This window comes from Artemia sp. Qi Xiang Cuo, chromosome 10 (assembly GCF_049724085.1).
Source record: "Artemia sp. Qi Xiang Cuo chromosome 10, ASM4972408v1, whole genome shotgun sequence".
NCBI lineage: Eukaryota > Metazoa > Arthropoda > Branchiopoda > Anostraca > Artemiidae > Artemia > Artemia sp. Qi Xiang Cuo.
Window position 1 is genome coordinate 18245959 of NC_142803.1, and position 16059 is coordinate 18262017.

Here is a 16059-nt window from a genome sequence, read left to right on the forward strand (position 1 = left end):
AACTTATGGGTCAATTTATGACCAAACACCATATTGGTTATAACTAGATTGTTATACCTACAAAATTGCAAAAGTCTGTATCCATTACTGTTTTCTTTTCCTACATCAAGTTTACCTAGGCTAGGAAACCATTTATCCCTATTTCTACCAACCTGGGCGTTAAAATCTTCTAATAAAAATACCATATTTCTACCTAGAACCCTATCTATTTGCTCCTGTAACTGTAAGCAAAATTCATCTTTATTAGAGTCATTAGTATCGCCGTCAGTTGGTTCTACAGAGGCATATACTACTATAACTAATATCCTGCATTTTTTAGTCATAAAATGAGCGATTTGTATTCTAAATATCTTCCCAGCCTAAACAAGACTTCGCAGCTTCTTTATTAATCACGAGCCTTACTCCTTGTCTATGTGCCCCATCCTTCCTGCCTGAGTAAGCAAATTCTATATCACCAAATTTCATGCTTCCTACCCCTGGGATATGAGTTTCTGAAACTCCTAATAAATCCAGTTCGAATCGTCTAAATTCGTCACTCAAAATATCGATACGATAGTCATTTTTTAACGTCGTAACATTCCAAGTTCCAATTTTCATGTTTTTCAAATCATTGAAATTATTTTTGCCTCAGGAAAAGCAATGATCCCGGATAACAGTGCAGGACGGGGATCACATATCTTCTCAAGTATACACAGAAGTGCTTAAGTCGGCTTAGAACCGGACAGAAAGAAGTCCCTGGGACCTCCATGAATAGGGGCTTTGTGCAATCCTGGGCCCATCTTTGTCACAACATGGTTTTCAGCACTTGACGATGCTCTTCTATCAACAAGAGTCAAAATCCTGCACAGACAATTTCAAGCCAATTACCTCCGACTCATTATATATTCATGCCTACAAATATTATCCTACAACGGGGAGGCAGCCCATAACAGATAAATTAGCTAGGAAGAGGTTTTTCAGCCCGAATACACCCGACAAAACATACCAAGCCCAGAAGAATTATCCATTAATCAGAATCCAGAGCGAAAGCTGTGTCGTTTACTAGGGCTATAATTTCCTTGAGGGGCGCCACTCCTCAAGTAGGAAAAGAGGTGACCGGAAGGTCCCCAGTCTTGCAGGTATCCCGAAAGGGTCGAGGCAGCCCTTTGCAGAGCCCGCTGTCCTTAGACCTGGGTCTTACGCCTTGCTGCAGCTGTTCTCGTATAGAGGATCCTCCCGTGATGGTGTTCTGCATCATCATGCAATTTAACCCATTACTGGGAGAGGGTTTGTAAGTCATGGGACTTGTGGACTCACAAGTGGGCCCTATTGAGTGAACATTTCAGGGACCTTCTTCCTCCTCCGTCTGTATTTATGACCCCGGGCGAGGGTGCCCCAGTTTCTATTATGGACCCCCAGGAACAAGGTCCCCCCTTGGTCCGTGCCTCCTGTGGAGGTACCCTACATATCTGCAGGGCGTTCCCCTATCATCATCTGGGGACACGCTGAATGGCCTGAGGGAGGCCAACTAATATGTAGCCTAATTTATTGATTCACTTCAACATTAGCTTGCAAAACTAATGTAAAACTAATATCTTTCTTGGATCCACCAGTTATTAGAAAAAAAAAACAAGATCCTAAATGAAATTTCGAATGAAATTTTATACTACTCATTATTTTTTATTTATTTTGATTTTTAGTAAATTGGGCTACTACTACTACTACTACTATTCAACAAATTACAAGAAAGAGCTATTATCTATCCTGAAACTCGTTATTTTCTTTCATGTTCAAAAAAGTGTCAGCTTTCAAGTCTTTTCATGTGAAAAGACTGTTGGACAAAGTCTACGGGAGATAAACCCACACAGGTCCGTTCAGAAATAAACACATTGATATATTTTTAAACCAGATTCCGCTAAATTCGACATTTTATAATTATGAGAATTTTTTAATAGGCGATTTTCAAAATTTAAAATGATATTTAAGAATACTATTTAAATATGAATTTGTAAATACTACATGGAATATCTAATTTGTATAATGACACTGCCAAGTTTTGTTCTCATTTAGTAAAACATGTTAATAATAGATAAACAATTATTAATAATAATAGATAAACAATAATAATATTAACTAATAATAGTTACTAATAAAAATAATAAATAATATAAAAATAAAATAATAATAGTAATAAATAGTAGTAGATAAACAATTATTAACAATAATAGACAAACAATAATAATAGTAACTAATAATAATTACTAATAAAAATAATAAAATAATAAATAACATAAAAATAAAAATAATAAGAATAATGATAACTAATAATGGATAAACAATAATAGATAAACAATAACAATAGATAAACAATCATGTTATTAAAAATTGTTGCCAGTAGGGGTCGTTCTAATAGTCATGATCCAACTAAGTTCTTTCATTTTGTCGAAATATAATATTCATGTTTGAAAAATAATTTACAATATACTTAAATATCATAATGAAATATTTTTATTAGTATCATATTTATAACTAGCAGGGCCGTATCCAAGTTTTTTTTTTGGTGGGGATGGGGTACAAAAACTCTTAAAAAATGCATCAAAAATTTGTTTATATACATTTTTGCTACGTTTTTGCCAGATATAATTTTTTTTTTGGGGGGGGGGGGGTGCTACAGCCGCATAACCGCTCCCCTGGACACGGCCTTTATAACTATCTAAAATTTTACACCAAGAACAAAACCAAACATAAAATAAAAATAATTTGAAATTGAAATGGGACAAACACGGTAAAAAGACACATCCTGCCCCCAAATCCCCGAGTATATACCTAACAGCAAGCCCCCTATCATAAATTAAACCAGCCACTCTATCTTCGTCAAGTCATACATTACTGGGTATGGCTTTGTGCTGAATTGCATAGTGACATATGGACCTGTGTAAGGCCATTCAAATAGCTCAGTCCTAAAATGCATAAAATAAAGAATAGTTTACAAAAAAGTATACCTTCATCCAAGAAGGGAACAAGTCCTTCGGGCCAATTGGTTTTACCAACTTCTCCCGGTTGGTCGCAAAAATAATCCCCTTCAGCTAAAAACTTCAGCGTCTTTTCGGCATCCCAAAATTCTTTATTTGGTGTCAGGGCTTCAAGGGCATTGCCGCCAAGTGTTGTCAACAGCATATGGTGCGTTGTCTTCGAAAGATTTTGCTTCTCGTAGAGAGCCTGAGGGTCAAAGCTTAAGTTCAATTTTGCTAATCAAAAAAAAAAAAAAAACTAGCTTTAGTTCATAGTCAGATCAATTTCATTAATTTAAGACGCATCTCAAACAGAATAAGAGACACTTATTCAAAAAAAAGAAAAAAAAACACTAGACGTACGACAGGCAAGAATAAAAAAATAAAAAAATTAAATACTCGAGAAAACAAGAGTAATACAAGCCAATGTACAAAAAATAAAAGTATAAAAGCAGATATTTCGGCAAGAATCTCCCCCAAGTCACCTTCAGTGCTAAAGAAAATAAGAAAAACTAACCTTTTGAAGTAAACTCAAACAGAGCAGATGTGACACTCATGAGATTGAGATACTCAGCAGATAAGAGTGTTTAATCTGCTCTGTTTGATTTTACTTTTTAAAAAAACATAGTTTTCTTCGCTTTTTTTAGCACTGAAGACGGCTAGGTGAAGGTCCTTGCCGAAATATTTGTTTTTGTCGTTTTTGCTTGTTTTCTGTCCTTTGGCTGATATTACCCTCGTTTCCTCGACTATTTAATTATATTATTTTGTTTCTTGTTTGTCATACTTCAAGTATAGCCAGTGTGGTCTTAGAATGTGTTTAAAAACACTAGAAATGACGTAACATGCAATTAACCAAAAAAACGGATAAAGCCAGGTATTGTTGCGTAAATGATAATATTGGACATGTTTAAAAACAATAGTTATTGTTAGTGTTTCTTCCGTTTTTCTTTATGTTTTTTTATTTTATTTATGTTTTTTTTATTTATAGTGTTTAGCCAAAAATATTCAGGCTTTTATTTTTATTTGTACCAAAGGTTTTGTTTTCGCAGATTTCTCTTTTTTATTGAAGTTTTTTCAATATTTTTGTTTAAATTTTAAACGAAAAAGACAGTGTTGTCTAAGCAATTATTACCATGTGTAAGACGCACCTGAAGAGGAAGACCAAAGGACTAGATGCGTTTGCCAGTAGCAGAAATTGTAAACAATTAAGTGGAGTTTACTCACCGAATAACTCTTTCTGGTCGAAAAGGAAAATTTGAAGATCTAGTCTAAGGTGAAATTTGGCAAAACAAAAAGGTGAAATTTGGCAAAACAAAAAGGTGAAATTTGGCAAAACAAAAAGGGGAAATTTGGCAAAACAAAAAGGTGAAATTTGGCAAAACAAAAAGGTGAAATTTGGCAAAACAAAAAGGTGAAATTTGGCAAAACAAAAATAGTTTCAACGATTAGATGACTTCTGAAATTTATTAAAGAAAAAAAAAATTCAGACGGGGTAAAGAGCAAGGAGATGGGGGAAAGCTAGAGCGTTATTGGCACTTGCAAAATTTAATCGGTAAAGGGGTTTGAAAAACCAAGGGCATTGAAAATGAAACATGATTGGAGGATTTACCAAATAGCAGTGCAGGAATGAAGTAGGAAGGACAAGGAAAAGGAAATTTGATTCGAGGAACTACCAAGTAGCAGTGCAGGAATGAAGTAGCAAGGACAGCGAAAAGGAAATCTGATTGGATGAATTACCAAGTAGCAGTATAGGAATTAAGTACCAAGGATAGTGAACAGGAAATCTGATTGTAGGAATTACCAAGTACCAGTTCAGGGAAGAAGTATCGAGACAGTGAACAGGAAATCCGATTGGAGGAATTACCAAGTAGCAGTGCGGGAATGACGTAGCAAGGACAGCGAAAAGGAAATCTGATTGGATGAATTACCAAGTAGCAGTATAGGAATTAAGTACCAAGGATAGTGAACAGGAAATCTGATTGGAGGAATTACCAAGTAGCAGTGCAGGGATGAAGTACAGAGAACAGTGAACAGGAAATCCGATTGCAGGAATTACCAAGTAGCAGTGCGGGAATGAAGTAGCAAGGACAGCGAAAAGGAAATCTGATTGGGTGAATTACCAAGTAGCAGTACATGAATGAAGTACCAAGGATAGTGAACAGGAAATCTGATTGGAGGAATTACCAAGTAGCAGTGCAGGGAAGAAGTATCGAGACAGTGAACAGGAAATCCGATTGGAGGAATTACCAAGTAGCAGTGCGGGAATGACGTAGCAAGGACAGCGAAAAGGAAATCTGATTGGAGGAATTACCAAGTAGTAGTGAGATCAAAAATTAAATCTGATTGGAGGAATTACCAAGTATTAGTACAGGAATGAAGTACCAAGGACAGTGAACAGGACATCTGATTGGAGGAATTATCAAGTAGCAGTGCAGGAATGAAGTAGCAAGGACAGCGAAAAGGAAATCTGATTGGAGAAATCACCAAGTAGCAGTACAGGAATGAAGTAGCAAGGACAGCGAAAAGGAAATCTGATTGGAGGAATTACCATGTGGCGGTGCAGGAATGAAGTAGCAAGGACAGTGAACAGGAAATCTGATTGGAGGAGTTACCAAGTAGCAGTGCAGGAATGAAGTAGCAAGGGCTGCGAAAAGAAAATCTTATTGGAGAAATTACCAAGTAGTAGTACAGGAATGAAGTACCAAGAGCAGTGAAAAGGAAATGTGATGGCAGGAATTAACAAGTGCCAGTGGAGGAATGAAGTACCAAGGACAGTGAAAAGAAAAATCTGATTGCTGGAATTGATTAAGGCGAAACTGAAACAACCACATACGCATAAAAAAAACCTAAAATAAAAAATCTGGAACTTGATTTTTACACCTCCATATGTAGTTATGCAGTTTCGGTAGTAGCGGGCACCAAATTAAAAAAAAAGACACGTGGTTAAAAAATCAGCAAAAAATAAGCTAAAAACATATGGCACTAAACTGCTTTAAGAGCATGTAACTTTCCTTTGTAGATATAATTAAGAAATGACATATTATCCCTGTTTGAATTTTTACGGACGAAAAGTGTTGTCAGGTTCAACTAAAAATTTTCGCTCATTTATTTTCACGGTTCAAAGTGGCAACACTGATAACAATGTGATACTGCATTAAACAGCTTGATAATATTAAACAATCCAAGAAAAATATGAGACAATTACTATTTTCGAGTATGAAATGACCTATGATGAGTCCAGGAGGCAAAGAACGATTTTTATTTCAATGTCCTTGGTATTTCAACATTAGTAGCAATCAAAAAGTATAAGTATTTCTTCAAATTTTTAAGGGACTACTTGATAATTTCTTTTAGGGTCCCGTCTCATGGCATTACAGGTGAGTTATATTCTCATAAAGAGGCAACAAACCACCGCCGAGCAAGACAGTGCCAGGGGAGTTGTAGACCTTTAAAATTAAAAGCAACCAGTACTATTTTATTACCACTGAAAAAAGCTCAATATCTAAAAATTCAGTGGGAAGCTTCACTGAAACATCACTGAAACAAACTGAAACATCTCAAACACTGAAACATCACTGAAACAAAGCGCAACATCTATATGTTCAGCAGCAAGCTCGTGAATTATGTTTATACTTTCATTAAAAGTCAAATTTAAGTCTAGAATGTTGTCAGCAATACATCACAAATCATAGCCACATTTATACAAATTCACTACCATAAACGGTGACACCGGAATCTGATTTTGAGTCCTGATAGAGCCGGACTAATTAGAGTCAGGACTAGTTTTGAGTCCTGATAGAGCCGGACTAGTAGGACTAGTCAGACTAGTCGGACCCGATAGTTTTCCCATTGTTATCCTAAGTTGAATTTATCTTAGCTCTACTTTTTGTTTTAACTTGCATTTTTTGGAAAATGTTAACAAGTTTTATTATAAAATTCACTTAGCAAGATTAAAAGGCAGTGCGGTCTTCGTCGTTGTTTGGTACTACCAATAATACTTCTAGCAGCTCAGTGCAGTTCGACCCGAAGCAAACATAGCACTAAGCTATGGCAGTTTCTTCGCTATGTTTATCTCAAGGATTGCCACTTCTCAATGGGGATGGCATTACGACAGGTAATTGGGACCGTTTTGTTTTTGGTCGTACTTTCGGCTTTCTAGTTGTTTTTTTTATTGTAAGATAAATTTTATTTTAGTTCCACTTTTTTTTTGCTGATGATGGCTATTAGCTAATGTTTCTTAGAATATTTTTAGAAAAAAAGCAAAAATATACGCATTACATGGAAAACAGAAAGAGCCATACAAATTAACAACTAAATAGTAAAAAGAATAGTAAAAAAAAGAATGTCGAAGAAACAGTTGAAGCAAGCAAATAGAACAAAGCAGCAACGACTTACCTGAACAACGTTATAATGGGCAACTAGGGTACGGAGCCTGGAGCGGTAGCAATCGTCTTGAAACTGACCCAAGTTGAACGCTCCGATCGACGTGTCTATAAAAGCAACGCCAATGTTTACACTCTCACCAGCTCCGTCCAAAGACTAAAGAAAAAAAAACAAGTTAGGGTGGCAACCCTGCAGCTATCCCTCAAAGTCCCGGTTTTACACAACCGTTTGACTTTTTCCCCTGATTTAATAATGAATGCTCAGCACAACAGCAAATCGACACAAAAGAACCAATCACAATATAAAACAGCAAGGTGATTTAATTGCCCTTCTAATCCAATCGAGAAATAAATACGGACAGGTTTCTGCTAATGTTAGCGAAAAGAAACATAACAAGAACAGATGGCTCTGTTCTGGTGTGTATTTTCCTAGCCCTAACCAGGGAGATAATTTCGTCGAAATTCCTGGGGGGAGGGGGGGCTAGACAGAAGTTTCTTCGTTCTCAGGATTATGAAACCTTTCTGATTATTAAAGAAAGTGTCAAACTGATGAATCTTGTTTATATATAAAAACAAAGAAATGAATATAAATACGACAAACGAGTCTATGGCCAGTAAATGAAAACAAAGAGAATAAAAAATAATAAAAAATTCGCCCGTATACAACAAGGCATTTTCAGCGTAGAAAAAAAAACAAAAAAAAGAAACTAGAACAAAAAAAAATAACTAAAAACATATGAAAAACAAAAATAAACTAACCTAAAATATATAATAACAATTACTTACATATACAAGTGGCAGCTATCTTCATGAAACCACAAAAGTAACTGAAAGTAGAATATTAGTCAGCTATTTTTGTGGTTTCGTGAAGGTAGCTACCAATTGTATATGTAAGTAATGGTATATTATATATTTCATGTTAGTCTATTTTAGTTATATATATATTTTTAGGTTCTAGTTTGTTGTTGTTGTTTTTTTTTTCTGCCTTTTTGTATATGGGCGAAATATTCGTTTAATTTTTTTTTGGTTCTCTTCGTTTTCACAGACCCGTTTGTCGTCTTTATATTCATTTCTTTGTTATTTGTCATGGCTAGCCAGTTCGGCTCTAGATCTTTACTAGTTTATATATGCATCTTTTTTATTGGCATTTAAAAAAAAACAAAAAAAAAAATAAATCCGATAAAAACTATATTTGATTAGTAATTTTTACCTGAAAATTCGGGATCAAAATCAAGTAAGGAAAGCGATTTCAAGTTATTTCCGTTAGAATAGAATTAAATTTGGGAAATTAAGAAAACTAATTTGTTTCTGTGGATGCTTCAATTGAGTAGGCCTATCTTAATTTTGTCAAGATTTTTGAAGACGCTAAATTTCAACTGGGGAGGCGGGGGTAGTTTCCCCCTCCGTATAGCAAACTACGCCCCTACCGCTAGATATTTTCCTTTTCTACGACTCCAGAATAAAATCCTCTACTTTTTTTGATTTTTAATAGATAATTGCATTTTTTTTTTGAAAAATAAATTTTAATTTCTTATACCTTAGTGCCTTTATAGTGAAATGAAGTGAATAAATTTATAATTTTATTTAAGACAGTGAAAGCACTCCCAAAAAGGCTGACCTTTTGGGAGCATTTGACCTGTGAACATCTATTGATATTTAAGCCGGATTAAATTTGGAATAAATTACAGTGGATTGCAGTGACCGTCAGTTTCGAAATAAGTGGAATAATAAATTTATATTTACGGACTATTTTACCATTTGGATATATTTATTCACTCATATAAGGTCATCTATTATTTTATTATCTTTTTAATTTGGTTTGATAATCTGATTATAATTCAATTTTGCTAATAAGCGAGCAGAAGAGGGGAGTTTCTTGTCGTAAGGGCCGTTGTACCTGTCGGGAGCGTTACTTTCTTAAACTGCGGGGATCTGGTAGCAGGAAACTACGCTTCCTTCGCTTATTGGTATCTAGTTCTTATGATATGTACAGTGAATAATGAATAATGGACTTGTGTTTTTGCCGGTTTTAAATTTTTTGCAATTTAACCGTGATAATGGAGTGAATGAAAACGAAATACTGAAATTTTAAAAGCAGTTTTTTCTGGACATGCCGAGTGTAATCGAAGCTAAAAAACTCCTCTACGATGTGGCTGTACCTGGGACTGAGCTTCCGAGAAGACAGGGACCGAAGGCTTTGGAAAGCCATCTGAAGGATATGTTAAGTATATTCGAGAAATGTGACGATGATGACATAGACCTACCGATGTATGTAATTCGTTCTCCAAATGATGAACCTGTCATCACTGTTTTGGTTTATTCGAGTTTGAACGCAAAATTGAATAGAAGGGAACACTTCCTAAAGACTGTTGCAAGTAGGTTTGATTCATATGATAATCACTTTCCATCATTGCCTGCCCGCGTAACACCGTCAACTGAATCTCAAGCCGCTGTTATTGTCTCTGATCAGCCACAAACATTAAATGACCCAAAAAAACACAAAAAAGCGCTCGATAAAGTGAGCTGTCATGACGCAGTTACCAAGCTGAGTTTACGAGGTGACAAATGGGTAATTAATGTTAAAAAATATGCTGCTGAAGAATTCAAAGACTCTGTTTCAGTGATTTTAGCAGAATCTCTATCCAAGGTGATCACTAAGCGGTTTTTCGGGATAGTCAGAGGAATATCGAAGGACTTAGACCTCTCATTCTTTCAAGGATATCCAGGTGTGGCGAAAGCTATGCGGCTCGGTGACACTGGCACGATTAAGCTTGAGTTTTGTTACTCCATGTCAAAAGCCAAGGCTATGCAAAATTGTTTTAAACTTGGATACGAATAATTATCTGTGGAAAAATATCTGTTGGTACCTTTGTACTGTCTAAAATACTAGTTGCCGGACCATAAAGTAGCTGAGTTTGTATATTTGGCTTCGCAGTGTACATACTGTAAAGATCCTCATATTTCACCCAAGAATTCTCACCGCCGTATTAACGCAGGATGTGCCAATTGTGGTGAAAATATTGGCTCCTTTAGTCTTAGATGCAAAGTGCTGAGAGATATCATTGCCAAGAAGAAATGATTGTGCCTTTTCGATTGTTTCGGCTTAATATAAATGGTACTCGTTTAAAGGAGCATATGATTGATGAATTGTGTGACCAGTTTGACATAGTATGCCTTCAAGAACACCTGACTTCTGCTAGTATTAGTGTATTAAAATAAAGTCTCAATCATTCCGATTTTACAACTAATGCTGAGGTCACTTTTACTAGACCTTCTGGAGGCCTCGCGTGCATTGTTAAGAATAACCTGAGTTTGCTCTCTCCAGTGGGTTTTCACAGTGACAAATTCATCCTTGAGGTTCGGTTCGATAATACTGTGCTGATAAATGTGTATCTCCCGTGTAACAAGAATACTATATCCGCTTTAAACCCGTATATGAAAGCCTTGGCAAATCTTAAGGCTATTCTTGCATCTGTTGTATCGACTGGTTATGATTTCATACTGGCTGGTGACTTCAACACAGATATTACAAGTTAGTCATTTCGATCCAATATAGTCCTTGATTCTTTTTCTGCTTATAAAATAGTTGAGAAAAGTGTTTATTATTCATATATTCACCAATCTCGATGTTTGTCTAATATCGACCATGCGGTTTCCTCGCCAAATATTAATGCATTGACTGTTCTTGTTCATGACGACTATCGTGATATTGACCACCTCCCGATTTCGTTCTCTGCTTCAGTAGTCGCTTCCTATTCTACTAGACCTTTACACAAAGTTCTAAGTGGTTTTACAGGAATAATTGGAGTAGAGCTAATTTTGCACTTTATATTACTACGTTGTCCGCGTTATTGGGTCCTATAAGAGTTCCTTACCATTTGCTTCAAGTTACTGACCGTTTCTCAAATGATAAGCACTCTCTAAATGATTATTATGATTAAATAATTTGGTGCTTAAAACAAGCAGAGGCGACTACTGTTCCTCTAGAAAAGATTAAAGTTAAAACTAGAAAACCAGAATGGGTTTTGGACCAAGAATTAAAAGTTGTAAAGAATAAAGCTAAGTTTTGGCTACGAATATGGGTGTCTTGCGGTCGGCCAAATCGAGGAGTTACGGCAGTCTAGGGTATCTGGTTTTGATTTTCCTGCGTCGAGAAAGGAGTGGTCTCATGTTCTGAATTCAAATAAGCTTAGTAGTGATTTTTCTGAAAGTCCTATAGCAGTTCATACTTGGGTGTCGTATTATAATGATATATTCGGCAAGGTGAACCGGGAAGTTGAAAAGCTTTTTAGTAACCTTCTTGAGTCGTGTTTGCCTAATCATATTTCTCAGAGTAATGTATTACCAGTTTCTATAGTTGATGTTGATCCATCGATTTAGAACATGCAATCCTATATCAGTTGATCTAGACGGACTTTTTTCTCATCATTTCAAAGTAGTTTGCCCAACTTAGATCGATCATCTTCAGCTACTGCTCCAGATATGTTTATCTACTTCTATCGTTCCCAACAGTTTTCTCTGTGGCACAGTCACCTCGGTTTTGAAGCGTGGAAAAAATTCGTCAGAGTGTAGTTCTTATCGACCAATTACTGTTTCGTGCACTCTTAGCAAAATTTTTGAATATATTCTTCTCCCTTTCATTTCAGAAAATGTTAATTTTGGTGAAAACCAATTTGGCTTTCAAAAAAGGCTGGGATGTCAGCACGCCCATCGTGTTCTAGCTTCCCTTCTGTTGCAATCTGTTAATGATAAATCTCCTCTTCATATCTGTGCTCTTGATCTTTCAAAAGATTTCAATAGTATAGTCCACTCACATGCACTCTATTCCTTTTTTTCCAACAATATTAACCTTTCTATTGTTGTTTTGTTACAGAACTGGTATTCTAACTCTTTTATTCGGGTAAAATGTAATGGAGTAGTTTCTGATTCAAAGGTGTTTCTTTGGCGTGGGGTCCATCAAGATGATGTGCTTTCTCCAACTATTTTTAAGTTATGTATTGCTCCCCATCCTTTCGTGTTTTCCTTCGATTTTCATTTTTGATGGAATTGATTTCTCGTATCTTGCTTATGCTGACGGTGTTCTCCTTGTCAGTCGTTCTTGGACTGGACTCTCACATTCTGTCAGCTGGATCTCAGACCAGTTCAGACGGATTGGGCTTATGTTGAACGTTGATAAGTGTGAATATATTTCATTTAATTCGACTGCGACTCTCCCTCTTAACTTTGTTTTTTCCTCGATTCCCTCTGTGTCTCTTCTTTTCGGTGGCTTGGTCTTCCCATTAATAATAATTTCAAAACACTTCGGGCTCTGACAGTTTCTAATGCAAAAAAAAAAAAAAAAAATTCAGATAGGATTTTTCAAAAATTGTTGCAAATAGAGGGAGGTACAATAGAACAGCGCTTGGGAAATTATATTCTTCATTTTGCGATCATTCTATTCTTTTTTTATCTGGTTTTCTTCCAATTCTGAAGTCTACAGATCTGAATTCTATCAGGACTTATTATTTTAAATTTTCTCGGTACCTTTTGTGCCTCCCTCCGTGGTTCCGGAACCGGCATCTAATATCGCGATTTGGCCTCCCTGATTTACGGGGAAAATGACTGTGCTTGTGGGAAAGCTGTCGTTATCTGCAGGTCTTACTGCGCACCATAATTTACGTCGTTTTATGTAAATAATTGTTAAGTGTGCGAGTTTGCTTTTTTTTTTTGTGTGTGTTTTTTTTCTTGATGTACTCCGCTTCTTTTTTATAGTGGGTATGATCCCACTATCACAAGGCTATCACAAGCCCAAATGGGCCGAATTCGCACTTTAGCCTCAATAAACAAAAAAGAACCAAAAATAAACAACAACAACAAAAATTATAAAAGGGTCAATTCCAAATACGTAAAAATGTCAAAAAAATTAAAACTCATAAAATTAAAAGGTCAACGCCGAATCAGCAAAATGTCATAAAGATCAAAACTCGTAAAATTAAAAAGGGAATAAAATAACTAAAACAAAACACTTTAGTTATGCGACCAAAAAAATAGAAAGATCGAAATTTACAACATTAAAATTATAAGGTAAAAAGGGAGTAAGGGGGGGGGGTGAGCAGATTCAAGGATTGACGATGTCAACTATGTAAGGGATGAAATTTTATCCATATCTTTCCGAGAAAACTTTTATTGGGGCAAGAAGGGGATAATACTAACGGTTGTACGAGGGGAGGACCTATGGATGCCGAAAGGGGACCTATGGAACCGAGGGGAGGCACCTATAGCTTTAGAAAGTGCATTTTTAGGCTTAAATTTTCCATGAAGGGTTATTCATGTGACTATGGATGCTATTCAGGAGTTGAATCAGGAATTTAAATTCTGAACTCCCTTCATTTGAAAAAATATATTTGAAGAATGTTCACAACATGGGTCCTGGCGGGCTAGAAAGATTCCTTCCACTTAGATGCACAACAGACACTATGGTGCACATATCAATTGGGTATATTATATGGATGCTGACGGGTTTGAAAGCCCCCCTTTAATTAGGTGAACAACATCAACTAGGCAAACAATACAGATGCTGACGGGTTAGAAAGCTCACCTCTAATTAGGTGTACAATACATAATGTGGTGCACAATATCAACTAGGTGCACAATATGGATGCTAATAGGCTAGATAGCTCCCTTTTAATTAGGTGCACAGTGTGATGAACAACATCAACTAGGCACACAATACGGATGCTGAAAGATTAGAAAGTTCACCTCTGATTGCAAAAACGGTAATTCTTAATAGGATTAACTAAAAAAAAACACAAGTTTTTTAACTGAAAGTAAGGAACGACGTTAAAACTTATAACGAACAGAAATTATTCCGTATATGAAAGGGGCTGTCCCCTCCTCACCGCCTCGCTCTTTACGCTAAAGTTTGACTCTGTCTCACAACTTTATTTTTTAAAACAATAAAAAACTTTAGCGAATTAACTTACGTAACGAATTTCTATATTCGTATGTTTTTATTACGTATATTAGGGAGTTCGCTCCCTAGTCAATACTTCGCTCTTTACGCTAAAGTTCGAATTTTGTTCGAATCACAAACCCCTGAATCACAAAGGCCGGTTAATTAGAATAGATAGCTTTTTTGAAAGTACTAAAAAACTTTAGCGTAAAGAAGCCGTATCGCTTGTTTTTTTTTATTGTTTTTTTTATTACGTAGATGTTTTTATGCATATGAGTGGGTTCTCCCCTTAGTGTCAATACCAAAAGCTTTACGCTAAAGTTAAAATTCTGTTTAAATCACAAACACCTGAATCACAAAGGCTGTTTAATTAGAATAGATAGCTATTTTAAAAGCACTAAAAAAAACTGTAGCGTAAAGAGCGAGGTATTGACTTGGGGGCGAAACCCCTCATATACGTAATATTTTCTGTTCGTTTTAAGTTCTAATGTTGTTTCTTACTGTCAGTTGAAAAAACTTGTTTTTCTTAAACTTAATTTCTGATCGTTTTTTAAATAATGCTGGGAAATCCGGCGCCCCTTCATAGAAATGTCCCTTACCCCAAGGAAACATCCTCCACGGAAAGATTCTCCCGATTAACCCCCTCCTCCAGGCCCCCCCCCACCAGAAATTTTTTTTCCTGAAAATGTCTGTATACTTCCCAATAACCAATATAATATGTAAACAATGGGCAAAGTTCATAACTTACAGCCCTTCTCCTGGGAGCTTTGGGGGATTAAGTCATCCTAAAAGACATATTTAGTAGATTTTCGACTACGCTGAACAAAATGGCTATCTCAAACTTTTAATTGGGTGACTTCGGGAAAAAAAATGAGCGTGGGAGGGGGCCAAGTTGCCCTCCAATTTTTTTGGTCACTTAAAAAGGGCACTAGAACTTTTAATTGTCGTTCAAATGAGCCCCCTTGCTATATTCTCCGACTATTGGATCTGTACGATCACCCCTGGGAAATCAAAAAAAAAAAAAAAAAAAACAACAACAACAAATAAACACGCATCCGTGACCTTTCTTCTGACAAAAAATACAAAATTCCACATTTTTGCAGATAGGAGCTTGAAACTTCTACAGTAGGGTTCTCTGATACGCTGAATCCAATGGTGTGATTTTCATAAAGGTCTATGACTTTTAGGGGCCTTTTCCCTTTTTTTTGGAAAATAAGTCAAATTTTCTCAGGCGCATAACTTTTAATGGGTTAAGACTAAAGTTTAAGACAAGGTAAGATTAAAATTGTCGAAACTTATATATTGGAAATTAACATAAAAATCTGCTTCTTCCGATATACTTACTGGTATCGAAGTTCCGTGTTTTAGAGTGTTGGTTACTATTAAGATGAGTTATTCCTTACTTACAGTTTCTTACCGCAAGCTGTTTGAAGATGCGTGGGCGAACGAAAGAAACAAGACGATAAACTTGACAAGGGAATCAATAATGTCGAATATGGTGGTGAATTTACAAAAAAATATAAGTGAATTACTACGCGTTAAATATTTATGCCCCAAGATAAATTATAGATATACTTGTGAAAAATAAAACCAGAAAGACCTGCCGACTACATACCCGATTATTTATCTCGTTCTTAATTTATTGGTTTGAGCACTTGCTCAAACCAATAATCAAACCTTGCTCACATGTTCAACTTGCAAGTATAAACCTTCTTTGGCCGATCACAGTGAAGATTTAAGCTTCTAAGGAATACAA

General features: G+C 35.9%; 1 protein-coding gene across 1 annotated transcript in view; it reads right to left on the reverse strand.

Annotated features, from left to right (window-relative positions):
- The window catches only part of LOC148947534 (DNA mismatch repair protein Msh6-like), a 281626-nt gene that overhangs the window by 114281 nt on the left and 151286 nt on the right, over positions 1-16059 (reverse strand). The window contains exons 8-9 of the mRNA XM_089095293.1: positions 7386-7529; positions 2982-3198 (exon numbers count right to left, since the gene is read on the reverse strand). Of these exons, the coding sequence (XP_088951419.1) occupies positions 2982-3198; positions 7386-7529 (361 nt within the window). The remainder of the gene's footprint in view (positions 1-2981; positions 3199-7385; positions 7530-16059) is intronic.